Source organism: Crocodylus porosus, unplaced genomic scaffold, assembly GCF_001723895.1.
Source record: "Crocodylus porosus isolate Cpor-Errol unplaced genomic scaffold, CroPor_comp1, whole genome shotgun sequence".
NCBI classification, from domain to species: domain Eukaryota; kingdom Metazoa; phylum Chordata; order Crocodylia; family Crocodylidae; genus Crocodylus; species Crocodylus porosus.
The window spans coordinates 2,309,720-2,327,213 of NW_017728949.1; the positions used below are offsets into that span (position 1 = coordinate 2,309,720).

A 17,494-nucleotide genomic window follows, 5' to 3' on the forward strand; every position below is an offset into this window, starting at 1 on the left:
CAGCCCGGCTCGGATCCCGCGGGCGCCTCCTGCCAGCATCCCCCGCCGCTGGACCAGTCCCCCGGGCGCCATCCCTCGGGGCATCTCCTGCCAGGACCAGGATGAGCCGCCAGGGCATGATCACCCAGGCGCAGACCCGCATCCGCACGGACCCCTTCACCGACAGCTACAGCCTGATGGGCAAGGAGCTGGGCAGGTGAGCGCAGCGGGGACGCGGGAGTTGCTGGTGGGCAGGGCGGGGTACCGTACCCCCACCCTTTGCCCCCTCTCTTCTTCTCTCACACAGGGGCCTGTGTGCCCCCCCAGCTGCGCCGCTCCGAGGCTGGCAGGCAGCAGGACCCCTCTATTCCTGACTGGCCTGGGGCATCGCCTCCCTGGGGTCACTTGACCACAGTTGTCTTTTCCTGCCTAGTGCAAGGGGACTGGACCCGATGATCTACAGGGTCCCTGCCAGTCCCGCACAGCTATGAATCTGGGTGCGAGTGAAATTGGCGCCCGGTTGTGGGCACACATTTGTATGAGCAGCGGGTGAATAAAGTCCGGGGGGTTGCAGCAGTGGGGAGAGAGGAGGGTCCTGGGTGAATGACTTGGGTGGTGTGTTACCTTAGTGAAATAGCTCGGGGTTTGTGTGTCTGCACATGAGTGTGCGTATGTGTGGTAGGCTCAGTGTAAAGAGCTTTGGTGTGTGTGTCACTCCCAGCGAACAATTTAGGGTTTGTACCTGTGTGTGTCGTGTGTGCATGTATCCCTGCAGGTGTTTTTCTCTGCTATTCTGGGTGAATGGGCTCAGAGGATGCATTGTTCTGTGCGTAGAAACATTTAGGGTTTGTGTGTGCGAGGTGTTATGTGTGTGTGTTGCTCCGTGTGAATGGATTTGGGGTATGGAAACAAGGGTTAGGCTTAGCGTGTGCGCGCGCGTGTATATGTGTGTGCGCGTATATGCATGCACGCACAGTTTGTACGAGTGGGGCTGGGAGTGTGTGAATATATTCAGGATTTGTGTACGCTTGTTGCTTGGTGTGAATACGTTTGGGGTGTATGCTGCTCTGTGTGTGTGGAGTTTCAGGGTTGGTGTGCATGAGGCAGTGTGTGTGTGTGCACACCTTCAGGGTAAATGGGGATGGGTGTAGTGCTCTGTGGGTACATGGATTGGAGGTCTTGTGTATGCGTTGACAAATGGGGTTGGGGTATGTGGAAACATAGGTTCAGGATCTGTGTGTGAGGCAGCGTGTGTGTGCATGGGCATGCGTGTGCGTGCGCGCATGTTGTTCCATGTGAATGGGGTGCGTGCAGCTCCATGCCTCTCTTTCAGGCAGCGCAGCCAGAGAGGTGAGTTCTACATCGCCAGCCCCTCTGCAGCCGAGTTAATTAGCAAACAGCCTGGCTGGGAGCAAGTCAGCTCAACTCTTCTTGGCAGCACCCACTGGGGAGGCTGCCAGAGTCGACAGCACAGAAACATCCCTTCTCCGAGTGTCGGAAGTCGGTAGCTGAGCTGCAAACATCCAGTGAGAGCAAGAAGGGGGGGATAGATGCAGTTCACTCGGCTCTGAAACAGCCTACAATGCAGCTGTACTCAAAGGGGCAGGCTCTGGAGTGGGACAACTGGGGTGAGGAGGAGCAGCCAGGGGGGTAGATGCAAGTGCTTAGGGATGAGACCCCATTCTGTGGTGCTGCCACCTCTGATCTAGGCAGACAGAACCCTATGCCCACACGTGTTGGGAGGCAGCCTCAAGGCTGCTGTTGGAGAGTCGCTGTGCATTGAGTTGTGGCAGGATGTTTCTCTTCTAAGAAGTTCCTTCCTTGGGTTCTCAGTACGGTCCCGTGTCTTTTTTACCTGTGGGTAACGTGTAGTAGGGACCTTTCCCTGTATCCCAAGACCTAAGTGAGGGTCATCTCTCTCTCACAGTGGCAATATCCTCACCTGATCCCACAATGCCAGGCTTAGAGCTGCAATCTGGCTCTCTCCTTCTCCGGCTATTGCCAGCACCACGGAGGGCGCACAGAGGCAGCTTGCCTGGGGGAGTGGGGGAGGGCACAGTCACCCCCCTCTGATGCAAAAAGATCACCATTATAAACTTCTTCAGGGCCTTGATATAACCTAGTGGGGGTAGAGGGTGACATAGAAAGTGGCCTATCCCTGTCACGTCTCTGACTCTCCTCCCTTTTGTCACTGATTCGTGACTAGTTCCCCTTTTCAGAGAACCATCAAAGATGCCTAGGCCAAGCTGCAGGGTCCAGGAGAAGTGCAGGGGTGGACACAGGCATAGGCAAACTGGGCAGCTGCCCAAGGCCCAGACAAAAAGTGGGACTGAAAATGTCCATTTTTTTTGTCTGGTTATCATTATTATCATCATTATCTCTGGCGAAGGGGGGCCTGATACTGAAAGTTGACCCGGGGCCACCAGGAGTCTAATTATGGTGCTGGAGAAGGGTTATGTATGCAGGTGCAGAGCTTTGGGAGGCTAGTTTTTCTCTCTCATGTGCACTGACCCAGACATGGCCCCACCTGCTCTACACCACCCCCAGAGACTTTCCCCAGGGGTTGTACTTGGCCAAATGCTTTTACTTTCACCAGTACTTGAATTTGGGGGCAATATTGGACCTGGTTTCCAAGAGCCATATTGGGTTCTAGTTTACATTTGTCCCACTGTCTTCGGCCTTCCCGCTATAAGGTAGAGGGGCGTGGGGCTGGCAGTGAGGGCTCCTGCCGTTTTGCTTCTCTACACTTCAGATGGAGCAAACTGAGGCTTTAGCTACTGATTTCCTGTGAAAAAAGAAAGAGGCCACTCTTTCCAGTTGGCTCAGCAGCTTGGAGCCCTGCTGGTTCTCGGTATGTGTCACTCCACACAGATCTGTCTAACTGAGTCACTGAGAGATCTTTGGATCTCCTCTCTCAGCAGGTGAACTGTCCCCTGTAAATAGCTCAAGCAGCCCTGAGCATTGGGTCGTTCCCTTTATTTATCCGATTGCTGGCATTTTAAAAGCATCCCTGGATTTTTCTGTGATGACACTGAAGTCCCTTGTCCATCCCTGCTATATTTAGTTGCACGTGTCTGTTGGACTGTCTGGGGCCAGATGTCTGCACTAGGATCTTTTATAAGGAGGTTATTTTTGTGTTGGGAGCCCACTGGCCTTGACTGTGGTCAACGCCCTGGCATTTTACTGTGTCTCATTGCTCACAGTCCAAGGCACGTTGGCCCATTTGCTGTCCCCATATTCAGGCCTCAAGAAATGTCACCTGAAGAGTCTGCTGGGCCTGGTGCTCTCACCTCTTTCTGTACCAGGGCTTATCTTGGGCAAACTTCTTTGATGGCTGTTGGCCCACAGTGCCCCTCGCATCCCCTCCTGGGGCTACTCCAGGGCTGGGTCTCTTCTTCACAGGCTTGCTTACCAGACTGAATGTGCCCAATGGAAGTGCTCTGTCCCCAGTTCTTGGGCCCAGGAGACATAAGGCATCTCCTGGGAGTCCAGTGGACTATGTGACAAATCAGCATGGGCCCAGATGAGTGGTGTTGCTCCCACTCAGCCCCCTGGCACTGTCTGATCATACTGTTACTCCAAGGAGCTTTCTGGGCATTGGCCCAGACCCGGTACTCTCTGATACTGGTGTTTCCTGGAGGCCCTGCCCTGGGCACTGAGTGAAACAGGGCATGGGAACCTCCTTTCAGGCACCTGGCTCATGCTTGCTCCAGGGTGGGACCCTACCCTGCAGTGCCCTTAGGACCCCTCCTTCGGGAGCACACAGCGTGGAAGTCAGTGTCTCATTTCCTGCAGGAGGAGACATTATTCAGGCAGAGCCTGCTTTGGCCGCTCAGATTAGCACAGGGCACCCTGGGGACCACACCACAGTGTGGGAATGCAGAATGGAGGTGGGGCTTGGGCTCAGCTGCTCTGCAAAGCCTTTGCTCGCCAAGGCTTTGCCCATAGCAGCTGGAGGGTGGCTGGGTCATGAGGCTTAGGTTAGTGCCAGTGGAAGCTGAGCCCCTCGTGCTGTCCTGGTGCCCATTTGCAGCAATGAAGCATGTGGGCAGTAGTGGAGGGTGATGAGCCCCTTCTTTGCTCAGAGTGCTGGCTGGAAACAGCCCTATGCAGCAAAATGCTTCCAATTTCCTCACCATTAAGGCAAAAAACAGGCTTTCTGTCCCTCTCAGTGCCTGTCCCTGGGACACATCAGGAGGCAGATTGTGGGTGGGCACAGGCTGGAGGGGCTGGGAAGCAATATGCTGAGACCCTGGGAAGGGGGCAGTGGCTGGAGCAAGGGCCTGACAGAGGGTTCCCAAGGGGCTGCCATGCCCAGAGCTAGCGCACCTGTTCCTGCAGCTCCCCTTGCCAACCCAAGCCTGGGGCTTCGGCTCCAGCAGCCCCTGCCCAGCTCTGTGCTGTCTGGTCTGAAGGACAGCTGCAGACTCTTTGCAGATCTTGGCTGCCACCTCACCAGGCTGCAGGGATGGGTTTTGCTCAGAGGGTAGGGCCTAAATCCACACCACAGCTCCAGCTGGCGTCAGCACCAGGCTGGTGGGTGAGCCTCTGTGGGGAGGGGAACTGGCAGGGGCATTCCAGCCTGCGATAGTAACAGCTGAACTGAGGATAGGCTTTCCACAGAGCTGCAGCCTGTGCAGAATTTCCAGCCCCCACTGCCAGCCCAGTTCAGCAGCACAGAGACCAGGTTGCTGGCTGCCAAATACTCCAGGTGCCCTCATGGTCTCAGGCTGGCTGACCTCTGAATAAGAATGACCCTAACCAAATAAGGCTGACCCCACTCAAATCAGAGACATCCTGCTGAGGTTGGGGTGTGGCTGAGAAAGGGGTGCCAAGGCTGGCTTAGCCTAGGCCTACAGGTCAGGACACATTGTCACGAGCAGAGCTGGAGAAAGGTTTCTGTAGCTCTCAGCCCAGCCCATGGCTTTAGCTGGAACCTGCTGGGGTCTTAATGCATTTTGCTTGAGTTCTTGGATTTGTCCAAGCCCAAGCTGTGGGGCAGTGGAGGTGGGGAAGACCCAGACAGACCAGGGCTGCGGAGGTAAATGTGGCTGGAGTGCTGTGTCCCCACAATACAGAATAGTCACCAGAGGCTTGGCTGCTCTCTCTTGGAGCAGCTGGGGAGTTTGGGCCAGCCCTGACCTTTTGTGTGGCATGCACCAGCCTGTGACTTAAAGCACAGGGAGGTCTCAGCACCTCCCCACTGGCTGCTGCCTGGGCTCTAGCTGGAGTGTAGCAGGCACAACATGGATGAGCAGGTGCCCAGGGACTGGGATTCTGGTGCCTGGCATGCTGTGGTCCTGTGATTGTCTCTGCTTCAGGCTACCATCTCCCCAGGAGCAGAGCCTGCTGCTCAGGACAGATGGTTTCCATTAGCAGATGGAGGTTCCTGGAAACAGCAGCACGAGGCTGCAGAGCCGCTGGCTTAGGGAACGTTGTGTTCAGGAATGTCGGCTTCCTGCTGCTGGGTGACCCTTCTGCCTGCAGGGACAGAGCTCCCCCTCTCCCCACAGCTGCTCCCACAACGTGGCTGCTTCTCCCTGGTGAGCCTCTGTGGGACGCTTCTTCTGGCAGGGGCCAGTGCTCACAGTAGATGCCAAAAGCGTGGCAGCTCTGGGATCACGCCTGCTGGGCAAGGCCTGAATAAAAGATAGGTTGAGGGGCCGGGGGTCACGGGTTTCATTGCTGGACCTGTTGTATGTATAATGGGGTGCTTTAGGGGTACTGCCTGTGCAGTATAGGGGGGTTCAGCTGCTGGGCTGTGCAGCTCCTAGATCCCCTTCCTAGCAGCAAATAGTGGTGCTGGGAGGGCAAATGACTGCCCTGCCAAAAGCCCAACTCAAGCTCTCAATGCTCTCTCTCTGGGATCCTGCATCAGTCTGAGGCAAAGTAGCACTGTCTGGGCCCAGGCCATGGCTCTACAGGCTGGGTGCAGGGGTGGGTGAAGGCTCCTTCTTCCTCTCTGTGTTCCAGGCTCTGGCTTAATATCAGGCTGCTCCTGTATTGCTGTCTTCAACAGCTTCCTGTGGTGAATGCACAGCTGATGGCCTGGGCCTATTTCCTGCTGGGGTGCAGGGCAGGAAGAGTAGTGTCCCCCTTGCATAGAACAGGAGCAGGCACTACAGCCTGAGGAGGTGGGGAGCACTGTCTACGGACCAGGACTCTAAGGTTCAGCCTATGGACCACCCCCTCCCAGGTGCGAGGGTCTGGGAGGCACCATCCACATACGAGTGCAGGGTATAGTGGGTCTCCAGGCCATGGAGCAGGCTGGGCCCCTTTTGTGCAAGGGCAGCTACCGTGAGAGCATGTGAGAGGAGGCAGAAATGGCAGGTGGTGGAGAGGATGGGATAGGGCAGGGGTGGGCCAAGCCATGCAAGAAGGGAAGGGGCATCGGAGGGGCGCAGGTCTATGATTAGGTGCCTCATGGCTGCTCTCCGCAGGGGGAAGTTTGCGGTGGTGAAGAAGTGCCAGGAGAAGGCCACGGGCAAGGAGTTTGCAGCCAAGTTCCTGCGAAAGCGGCGCAAGGGTGAGGACTGCCGACCAGACATCCTGCATGAGGTTGCTGTGCTGGAGATGGCTGCCCCCAGCCCCCACGTGGTGGATCTGCACGAGGTCTATGAGACGGCCGCCGAGATCGTGCTGGTTCTTGAGTGGTGAGTCTTGGGGCCAGGAGCCCCATGGCTCAGACGGGGCTCAGCGCTGTCAGGGTGGGGAGCTGGGTTGTGGGAGTAAAATGAGGGGAGCAAGCAGCTTGGGACATCTCCTGTGTGCTCTGTGCACCCAACTGCCTTCTCTTGCCTTTGCCTCCTTACACTCAGGCTGGTGCCTGGGGCACCACATTGGCACTCTGGCTGTGAGGGATGAAGGCTGCAGCCCAGGCCCATTTGTATGGTAGCTAGAGGGTGGCAGCAGGGCTGAGCCATGCCACAGTAGTATGTGAGTGAGCCTAGGGGAACAGCTGGCCAGAGGTGGCTACCTCAGCATACTGGGAGCTGCCTAACACTGCTTAGCACCTGTGCTTGCAGTCCTGCTGCCTAAGGAAGGAGTTCTCCTGAGAGCACTGTGCGCACGGCAGGAAGTGACTTAACCAGACCATGTCTGAGAAGTGGTGTCAGCTCTACTTCTCAGCAACCTTTCCGGGCAGCTGCTGAAGCTCTGGGCCACATCCTCCCCACACAGCTCCACCACAGCACCCTGTCTGGGTCCCCTAGGAGTGTGACTTCCTGGCTGGGGCCTCTGCAAGAACCTGGCTGTGCACAATTAACAGGAAAGAGAACCAGGTGACACTGGGGACAGTGACGCAGGGACGGTGTCACATTGCGGGGACTGACCCCCTCTCCTCCGCTAGGGTGCTGATGGGCTGAGGGCCTGACCACAGGGGAAGAGTGATGCACAGAGGCACCGCATGGCTGTCTCTGGGAGGTGCTGTCTGTAGAGGGGGAGCTGGCTCTCTCCTGCACCTGGGACCAGAGTCTTGACATAGGGGACAGAGCCCATACCACTGACGGGGTACCTGGAGGGACCTGCTCCTCTCCTCTTCCATCCCCTTCATCCTCCTTGCCCAGGAAGTTCTCCCCTGTGAAAAGAGGAAAACTCACCCCAGCTCTTGGGCATTGGTGCTAGATGGGATGCCTGCCTGGACTGACAGCCCACTCCCTGACAGAATTAGTTTGATACAGGGACCCAGGGCTGCTGGAGACCATAGTGGTTGCCCCTGCATCCCTGCCAGCTTCCTCAGTGGCCCTGGAACTTGTGGGAGCTGCCCAGGAGGGGCTGGGCTGCTGAGCCAGCTGTTGCCAGTGCAGCACCAGGTGTTTGTGAGGCATAATGAGTGCCTTGGAGGCTAATGATACCCTCAGGCATGCACATGGGTATAAATACTGTGCCATCTAATTACGCAGCACCCAGATGGGTGGCTGGGCCAGGTGGGCACTGCGTGAGATTTGGGGATGGGGGTGAAACAACCTGCTCTGGGTCACTTCCAAGAGCTGCCCCCCCAGCCTCAGCAACCAGGTCCTGCAGAGCAAGGGTGGGGTGGCGAATCCATCACCAGATGCACAAGGCCCCCAGACCAGGACACAACCCCTGGCTGGATGGCCCCAGATAGGCCCCTTGGCATACGCATGATGCTAAGCCAGGTGGGGAAATATGCGTGGGTGACATCCTCTTGGAGACGCAGTACTGAGCTCCCGGAAGTGGCCTGTGGTTTGGAGCCTGAACTGCAAGGTGGCTGGGCCTGTACTGCAACCACAGGGACCGAAAACAAGATGTGCAACTCATCTCCAAGTAAATGCCATCTGATCTGAGTGCTCAGTCTTGCTCTCACTCCTACCTACAGCTGCATTCAGAAGGGGCCACTCAAATCAGAGCCCTCATGTAGTATCTATGACAGTCCCAGCTGCTGGAGTTGACCACTTAAATAAGCAGATGAGGGGCAGGGTAGACCACAGGTGTAGAGAGGAGAAGGCATGCAGTGGGGCTTGCACAGCAGGTCAGTAGAAGCCAGGCATCGTGACTCCCAGTCTGTTGGCCCATGTTCTGCGTGCATGTTTTTTCCCTGCGTTGTGGTGGCAGGAGAGGATTAGGTTTGCCTACAGCAGAGTGGCCCAAGCTGAGGATTTGCAAGGACAAGTCTTGGCACTCCACAGTTGACTCAGGGCAAGGTCCCTCCTCCTGCTATGCAGGAGAAAACTCATTGGTTGCAGAGAGGAGTAGGAGCATCTCCCAGCAGTGGGGCCTTGCCTACACAGAGCAGCATGTGTAGGGAATCCAGCCCCTCAGTGCTCAAACACCTCAGACATGATTGAAGACAGTTAGTTTGGGCACTAGGGCAGTGCTGTTACCTGTGGTGCAGCCAAGGAGCTAAGGGCTGGTCTACACTGAAGTCACTGTGACTGTAGTGCTTTGGAGAGGTCTCCAAGCTGGCTGTAACTGAATATCAGAAGCAATCTAGCCATCAGCACAGGACACAGTGCAGACTGATCTGTGCAGAGAGGCTCTGTGACTGCAACACAGACATAATCTGAGGCCCCCAGGAAGTGATTGGTCAGGGTTACCCAGGGTGTCTGTGGCAGGGCTGGGAACCTTGGTTATCCATTGCCTTGGCTGGTGAGCTGAACACTGCTCTGCATTGGCTGGGTCTTTCTTGTGTTGGCTATTGGTCTGGCTTTACAGGAGATTCCTGGAAAGACACCAGCATCAGAGGCAGTGTGGGCCATTTTGGCACAGGACAGGACATGCCCTCTCCCACGTAGGTTTGAGCAGAGCCAGGAGTGGCCCCTCCCCACGATTAGCTAGAGCATGAGGCTGGCCCCTACCTGGGGTCCCCCTGCAGCTGCCTTGGGGGCAGCCTGGAGCCATGTGTAGTGCTGTAGCCCAAAGCCTCTCCTGGCTGTGTTTGCTTTGCCAGAGCGCTAGCAGGACTCACTGCAGAGGTGTGCCTGGTGGCAGCTGCACCTCACGTTCCCCAGCACGGCAGAGTCTGCTCCCAAGCAGATGAGACGTGCCAGATCGACAGCCCTGCAAGGCAAAGTGCTGGATTCAGAGAACAAGTGCAGCACAGGGTGGGACAGGATCCCTTCTCAGGCCTCTGCACAGAGACCCCAGGCACCTGGGGCAGAAGGAGAAGAGATGGGGCAAGCTGCACTCTTCAGGGGAGGGCCCATCTATGTCTCTATATCTGACCAGTCCTGGGTCATTCTGGTGACCTGCCAGTGGCAGGCCATTTAACTAGATGTTGGAAGTGACATGACCTAAGTTACAGGCATCAAAGTGCCCTGTGCCATCTTGCCCGGCTGCAGTGCAACCTCCATTTCCCCTTTTACCCTGCAAGCATGCTAATATTTGTGGAAGCAAGCCCCCCACTCCAGCCTACACTTGCCCTGCCCTGCTGGCTCCTGCCTGTGGCTGTAGGAGGCAGGGGTGGGGGAAGGCTGTAGTCCCAGCTGATGGCAGCTGGGCTTTGCTCGTTGCTGGGAAGTGCCACATCTGCCAAGACACCAGCCACCATGAGAAAGGGAGTCTGGGGTTCAGTCCACATGGGTGCCAGGTCCTGACCAGTAGCTGTCTGAGAAAGCTAGGATGAGCAGCAGCTGCGAGGACACTGGCTCATGGTGGCCTTTTCTGGACTTTCTCCATTCACTGAGTTCTGGTGGGAGGCACCGACCAGGAGTCTGCACAACTACTGCCCTCCTGCCTGGCATTTCCTCAGCCTGGTGATTCTGTGAGCTGCAATGATCCCACCAAAGCAAGGGTGCCTCATGCTGGGGGAGAAGGGAGGCTTCTCCATTCAGCAGCTTCAAAAACACCTTTCCCTGCTCTTTGTTTCCTTCTGAACATTCAGGATCTACCGGTTGTGCTGCCTGGCATCCAACCCAGCAACAGGCCATGGCCTCAGCCTCTGCTTGGCTATGTGGGTGGCACCTGTTATTGCCTCCTAATGGCAGATACAGAAGTGGGGTCAGTGTGGAGTCTGTCTCCTTGATTTCCTTTGGTCACCTTGGAGGTGCTGACAAAGGAAACATGGCGGCCTGTCTGTGGAGCACTCTGAGACTGGGCAGACAGGAGGGCAGTGGGCAGACATGCAATCACATCACTGGGCCCTCCTTCCTGGGCCTTCACTGGGTATCAGAGCACAGGTCCAGCTTGAGCCACTGCCCCACCCTCCTGGGGCTTACAGATGGGCCTTCTCCATCCTGCTGGGGCCTGTAGTTCTGTGACCCCACAACAGTGAGGCTGGAGAAGCTACACCCCCGTTTGGTGTAGAGACACCTTCTGCCCTAGTGTTAAACCCTGTCAGGGATCAGAGCACTTTCAGTTCTGGGTGGCTCCCTGTTTAGGCCTGAATTTGAATTCTCCCCCTGCCCACAGTTTGCAGCTTCCACTACAGCCCAGCCAGAGCCCTAGCTGGTGGTTGGGGTTGGGGGGTGTATGTGAAGCAGGGATCCCTGCACACATGCATCCCCCACCAACCCTATGATATGCCAGTGGTGTGTCTGGTGCATCTCCATGGCCCACCTCCTGCCCAGGGCTGACCTGGTAGTTGGGGTGACGGGACGCACAGGGTGCTGGTGGGTGGCATGCATGGCCTTGCCCCTCCTGCCGCTGGCACTGTTTACATGGTTACATAACAGCCCCACCCTTGTGGGTGAGTAATAGGATCAGCTGGCTCCAGTGCTGGAGTTCAAGCCAGGACACCAAATCGCACAGCACTGGCCCAGGGGGCAATGGGAAGTGGGTGGGTCCTACAGGAGAGGGGCCTGTAACCCTCTTCCCTCCACATGCCCTGTGCCCAGGCATGGTCACCCTACCCAATGGGTATGGAGCAGGCTGCAGTGGTGCTTATCAGCTCCCAGAACTGGGAAACTACCCACACATAGGTCAATACCTGGCTGTCTTCTGGGCAGCCTTATCCTGGCTGAGCTGTGCTTGTGCATCTAGGAAAGGAGTGTGCCAGGGTCTGATGGGCAACTTAGGGAGGGTGATGCTAATGGGAAACATGCCCTGCACCCACTCTGGGGAGGGAAAAGCCTGCGTTCTAGCCTTGATTCTAGGAGGGGGATGATGTTTAGTGGGTTGGAGCAGAGGGGTGGGGGCTGAGAGTCAGAGCAGAGGTGTTGGCTGCAGGTCCTGGTTCCAACAGCCCTTCATCTGCCCCCTCCCATCTGTGTTGTAGCGCGGATGGAGGAGAGATCTTCCACCAGTGCGTGGCAGAGCAAGATGAGGCCTTCACTGAGAAAGATGTCATTCGGCTGGTACGGCAGATCCTGAGTGGTGTCTCCTACTTGCACAGGAACAATGTCGTCCACCTGGACCTGAAGGTACCATCCCCATTGGGGTGGGGGTGGCAGGACCTGGTGGTTATTCCTGCTTTCTGTGGGGCTGGTGCCAATCCTGACCTTGTGGTCCAGAGCCTCGCTGCCAAGCTGGGTATTTCTGGGCATGTTTACATGTGCTCTGGGGGTGTCGGGGGGGCGGTGATACATTTTTTAAGTGTGGGGATGTTGATACATGAGACGCAGGAGGCTGCTGGAGCATGGTAATTGCCACATTCCAGCAGACTCACTTAATTGAGTCTGTGTAATTCCAGCACATCAGAGCAGCCTCCATGCTTATGTATAGGTGTCCTCTGGTCCCAGAGATCAGTGCCTGTCTGTGGCTATCTCTCTCTGCCCAGATCAGAATTGCCTGATGTCCCTCTTGGGAGAGCACTGGTCACATCCTGTTCCCTCCTCACTCAAGCTCTGAATCCTTCCTGCCCCTGTAGCCCCAGAACATCCTGCTTACCTGCAGCAGCCCCTTAGGTGACATCCGCATTGTGGACTTCGGCCTATCCCGGCAAGTGGATGCTGTGCAGGAAGTGCGCGAGATTTTGGGCACCCCAGAGTACGTGGGTAAGTGGTGCATTGGGCACAGAGCAGCCACCCTGGGAGTGGGGGACTGCAGGCCTGGCTCAGCCAGTCTGTCCTGAGCACCTGGGTTCTGAGCCTCATGTCCCAGGATTCCCCCACATACACCCCTCCTTCCAGTGGCGAAGGGGAGCAGTCCCTGGGTCCTCTCTCTGCCTCTGCAGCCTATTCACTGGATGGCATGCAGCACACAACCTCCCCCTCCCCTGCCCAGAGGTACTGATCTGCTAGCACACTGGCAGGAGCAGCTGGCACGTGTGCGGCTCTGAATCCTGGGAGGTACTGGAGGAGTTTCAAGCCAGCTGTACAGTCCTTAATTCCCCTGTATTTCCCTTTGTAGCCCCCGAGATCCTGAACTATGAGCCTATCAGCACAGCCACCGACATGTGGTAGGTCGCTCTGCCCTCTCTTGGCTAGCTCTGAGCTGCTGCAGACAGGCCGGGGCTGAGGTGTCTGTTTGTCCTTCTTTCATGTTGGGGGAAGGAGCTGGGTGCCTGCAGTTCAGCACTCTGAACTGAGTCACATCACCCTTGCCCCAGTTGCATGCTCCCTGGATTGGGAGGAAGTAGTGTCGTGCATTGCCACAGTGGGGGCAGTGCTGAGATCTTGTTCACCCTGGCATGAGGGACCCCTGGGCACATCCACTGGCAGGAGCACTGGAGATGCAGGAATCTGCCCACGTCCCACCCCCCCATAGATATTCTCTCCCACAGATGGCACCAGCCCAGCAGAGTCCCCCTGGAAGTGGGTGCATGGTGTTTCCCTCTCTCAGCAGGGATACCCATAATGTGGGGGAGTTGCCTTGTGGGGTGTGTGTGGCCAACACACACCCATTTCAGCCAGGGTTGGGGCCCTGTTGTGAATAGCAGGGGAAGGTAAATGTGGCACAATGTAGAGGCCTGGGTATCCCTCATGATCATGCAACCTCCCAGCCTCTCAGGGGCAAAAGCTCAGCTTGTTGAAGGGGGAGCACTTGGGGGCAAGGAGCTTGACCCAAGGACCTCATAGGCCCCCAGTCTCCAGGGTCAGCCTTGGGCAGGGCCCAGCAGGTAATTGCAGGAGGCGGTGAGTTTCAGGCCTTTGGCCTTGCCTTCCAGGGTAGCTTTATCTCCCAGCCCTGACGCAACCAGAACAGGTTAGTAGTGGGAGCAGAGACCACCGACTTCCTGATGATGTTGTCTCCACTGCCAGTCTCTCCACTGGCTTCTCACGACCAACTCCTCCCCTCCACAGGAGCATTGGAGTCCTGACCTACGTCATGCTGACAGGTGAGTCGCCCTTCCTGGGCGACACCAAGCAAGAGACCTTCTTGAACATCTCCCAGGTGAACGTGGAGTACCCACCTGATGTCTTCGAGGGCATCTCTGACCTGGCCATCGAATTCATTCAGTCCCTGCTCATTAAGAACCCCAGGTACCTGCTGTTGCCTCCTCACCTGTCCCAATGGCCCTGGCACGTGGAGTCCCTGGGCAGAAGCTGCCAGCTGAGACCCCATCTTGTGGTGGGCTGTGACAAGGGGATTGTCCAGATTTGGACTTGCGATGACTGTAGGGCTACTCAGTGACGTGCTTGATGGTGGTAGAGGGGGGAGCACTTGGGAGGAATTTGCTTGTTGCTTGGATGTCACCCTGCTGCCCTGTACATCAGAGTGCATGGGGCAGGGGTTAGCTGCGTTCTTTGCAGGGGCAGAGGTGGCTGTCCTCAGCTGGGGGATGTATCCTGTGGGTAACGCTGGGGGCACTGTGGGGACACCTGGGCTGCAGACACTAGCCCCATCCTTCTCCCTGCAGGAAACGAGCCCAAGCTGAGCAGTGTCTCCAGCACCCCTGGCTGTCACCATCACCAACTTTGGAGCTGTCATCCCCACTGCTGGCAGAATCGGAGCTGGTGGCGGGGAGTGAAGACAGCAGCCCAGACGAGGCCCAGGAGCTAGTGCTGGTGACTTCCTACACGGTGCGCCGCCCCTGTCGGCAGCCGCAGGAGACAGAGCTGGCTGGTGGGGGAAAGACGTTCCCAGCGCTGCAAGAGATTGCCCAGGAGCTGGTGTGCTGAGACACGTACCATGCGCCCTTGCCTGCTGCCTCAAAGGATCATGCGCTGGACTTGCTGCTGCCCCAGGCCTGCTGGGTGCTTCAGGCCTATGGTGCCTGCCCTGGAGTCAGGCAGCCCCTGGACTCCAAAGGGGTGGATGCCCCAGAGTGGGGGTCTCCTGCTTGCTGACCAACCCCAGGAGGGGAGTAGCTCTGCCTTAGGGTCTCTCAGGAGCCAGCTGGATGCCCAGCTGCTGGAGGTACCTGTGCTACTGTGCATGGAGCTGAGACTCTTGTGTAAATAGGTTTGTGGGGGGATGGAGCCCCCGAGCAGGGCAGTGGCTGCTTCCAGTGCTCCAGAGAGTATGGGAGGGTTGCCGATGTCTGCTGTGCATGTGGAGGGAGGCAGATGCCCTGCTACTGGTCAGGGCTTCCTTGTTGGGGTGTCATGTTCCCAGTAGCCAACCCCTCTCCCTCACTTAGGCAGCAATTGCAGGAAGAAGCTGCCCCCTGATACCTCTGCGGCACCCCTAAAAGATTTTGGGCTTCTGCAAAGGGGGATGCTCTGACTGAGGGAGCGCTCCTGGTCACCGGACTCAGGCTGGAACTGAGTCTACAGAAGCAGGTCCTGGAGCTCAGTGTCCCCAGGCAGGCCTGGCAGCTGCACAAGGAGCACCATATCCTGGCAGGGCTGTGCCCTCTGGATTGCTGGTGGAACCCCCGCCAGCCCACCATGGAGCCCCATCTCCCTGGAGCAAGGAAGCACTGCCAGGGGGGAGCTGGGCCAACCCAACCAACGCAGGCAGTAACTGCACCTTTTGGGGGTGCGCTGGGGCCCAGCCCAGCCCTGCAAATAGGCTTCATCGGGGGATGACGCTGTGCTTTGTAAGTGGTTTCTGAACAGCTTTAATTAGCTGATTATTTAATAGCCCTGCTGGGTGAGGGAAGGGGAGGGCTAGAGGGTGAAGGCTTACATGCTCCCACTCAGTGCCAATGGGCATGGGCAGTCTCCAGCTTCCAGGGATGCTGCTACCTGCACCGCACTGTTGTTATGCAGGGTGCCCTCATACCAGGGAAATTAATCAGCTGGGGGATCAGCATTGCTTCCTTCCTGCCCTCCCCATTGAGGCCGCTGCCTCAGATACTTCTGGGGTGTGAGGGGGAATTGCCAGGAGTGGGGCAGTTTTTCGGATAGAGGGTAGAAGCAGTGGGGCTGGCAGGGGGTTGGTACAGGGCCCAGGGATTGGTGTGCCCCCATCTCCCATTCACCGTCTGGTGTCCTGGGTCCATCTGCTCTGCAACATACATGATTCAAGCACAGGAAAATCGGTGGCTCAAAAGGCCCCATGTCTCCTACAACCTCCCAGTGCCCTTGGCTGGACATGACAAGAATGGCCAGGGGGAAGGGGGATTCCCAGCCATGGCCATTTCTGCCCCATGTAGGTATTTGAAGCAGAGGGACCCCAGGGAGCTGTTGTCACAGGGGAGTGATGATCCCAGCAGGGAATGCGCTGCTGTCTGTTGCCATGTGTTACTTGGTTGCTGGATTTTTTTTTAAATAAAGGATTAATGTTGATCTATGCAAAGGCTCTTGTTCTGCTCCTGTGGGTACCTGCTGCATAGTCCCTCCCAGTCTGAGCAGTTACCGCTTCTCAGCCCCACGCCCAGGGCCTGACCAGCTGGGCCTGGCTTCAGTCCCTACCAAGACCCCTGACTCCCAGCTGGCCCCAAGCAGGACTTTCCCCCGTACCTACTTGTGTGTCAGGCTAGCACGGCTCTGCTGTGCACAATGACCTCCATGCAGGGAGGGCAGGACAGACAGTTGTTGGCTCCCAGGCGTCAGTAAGGCACTGGGACCCCTGGGCACTGCCTATGTGCTGGGCACCAGGGCCATGACCTAACTGCACCTGCTCTGCAGAGGGAACACCCACCAGCTGCACCGGTGCCTACCGGGGCAGGAACAAGCATAGTTTGCAAATGTGGCTCATGTAGCAATGCGTGGGAAGGATGGAAATCAGCTTGGCCCCCATCTCTTGGGTAGATCCTGTGCGGATGCCAGGCTGGCTGGCTGGGCGCACCCTGCTCTGCCCACTCCCCAGCAGCAAGAGACAACACACACCCATTTCAGAGCAAGGGGTCAAGCCAAGGTGCCGGCATGGTCCCACTACAACAGCTTGGTCTCATGGCCAACCGGGGCGGGACAAAGCTGTTGCCCAACAGCACAAATGGGAGAGGAAACCTGACTTACCCAGAGATACTCAGGGCAAAGAGGAACACTTAGGTGTCAGAGCCCTTTTCTTTGCTACCTGAACCTCGGGGCCATCCTGTTGCTGAGGCCCCAATCCAGCCTGGATGGGGCCTACCTCTACACCATAGATGTGACCAGCTGCATGCCCCTGACCTGGGACTCCAGGGCTGGGAGCTTTGATGGCACCTGCAGCAGAAGGATGGGGCAAGGGCATCCCTCCCCTTTGCCTAGGCTGGGGCATCCATCTCCCTTCTCCAGAGGCTGCTCAGGTGTTAGTAGGCCCCTGGCTGAACTGCCTTCCCAAGAGCATTGCGGGTAAGTGCTCTTGCTGTGGCCAGAGGCATGGGTCTCTGCTCTCGCTTCAGCTGCAGTGAGAAGACACTTTGCTCGGTCCTCCCCAGGCCCCTGCACACACTTGGCACTTGCTGACATGAGCTAAGCACCGAGCCACCACGTGTGCACCCGACAGGAGCCTGGGCGTGCGGAGCCCAACAGCCCCCAGCCATACCTTGCACGTGCACATGGCTGGGCACAGCCCCCAGCACGGCAAAGGCATCTCGCAGGCAGGTGCCAAGGTCTGAACCAACTTTGATGGCCATGTGCCATACAGACAGGTGGCGCTGGTGGTGGGCTTTGGGCAGGGCATCGCACCCCCAGCACTGCAGCTGCCCTTGGGGCAGGCCTGGGCCCAGCTGTTTCCACACAGGGCCCTTTGGAAACAAGAAGCGAGGCCTCCTCTGCTCTGGAAGCAGAGCATCGGCCGCCAGCATGGCATGAGCTGCCCCCTGTGCGTGCCAAGGGAGCAGCTCATACGGCCACGTGCAGCAGTG

General features: G+C 57.4%; 1 protein-coding gene and 1 long non-coding RNA gene across 2 annotated transcripts in view; one reads left to right on the forward strand and one right to left on the reverse strand.

Annotated features, from left to right (window-relative positions):
* Positions 1-15,992, forward strand: LOC109322886 (serine/threonine-protein kinase 17A-like). The gene is made up of 7 exons (XM_019554155.1): positions 1-196; positions 6,420-6,632; positions 11,654-11,798; positions 12,245-12,371; positions 12,727-12,775; positions 13,620-13,799; positions 14,177-15,992. Exons 1-7 carry the CDS (start codon positions 102-104, stop codon positions 14,436-14,438), a joined length of 1,071 nt encoding a protein of 356 aa, XP_019409700.1. The 5' UTR covers positions 1-101; the 3' UTR covers positions 14,439-15,992.
* The window catches only part of LOC109322888, a 23,035-nt gene continuing 10,783 nt past the window's right edge, over positions 5,243-17,494 (reverse strand). The window contains exons 2-3 of the long non-coding RNA XR_002104503.1: positions 16,723-16,728; positions 5,243-5,256 (exon numbers count right to left, since the gene is read on the reverse strand). This is a non-coding gene — a long non-coding RNA (uncharacterized LOC109322888). The remainder of the gene's footprint in view (positions 5,257-16,722; positions 16,729-17,494) is intronic.

What these genes read in the sequence shown, in the direction of transcription:
- LOC109322886 (XM_019554155.1), top strand. Translation starts at nt 102, where the DNA reads ATGAGCCGCCAGGGCATGATCACCCAGGCGCAGACCCGCATCCGCACG. An exon ending in ATGGGCAAGGAGCTGGGCAG is followed by an intron (nt 197 to 6,419) that starts GTGAGCGCAGCG and finishes TGCTCTCCGCAG; the next exon opens with GGGGAAGTTTGCGGTGGTGA. An exon ending in AGCACAGCCACCGACATGTG is followed by an intron (nt 12,776 to 13,619) that starts GTAGGTCGCTCT and finishes TCCCCTCCACAG; the next exon opens with GAGCATTGGAGTCCTGACCT.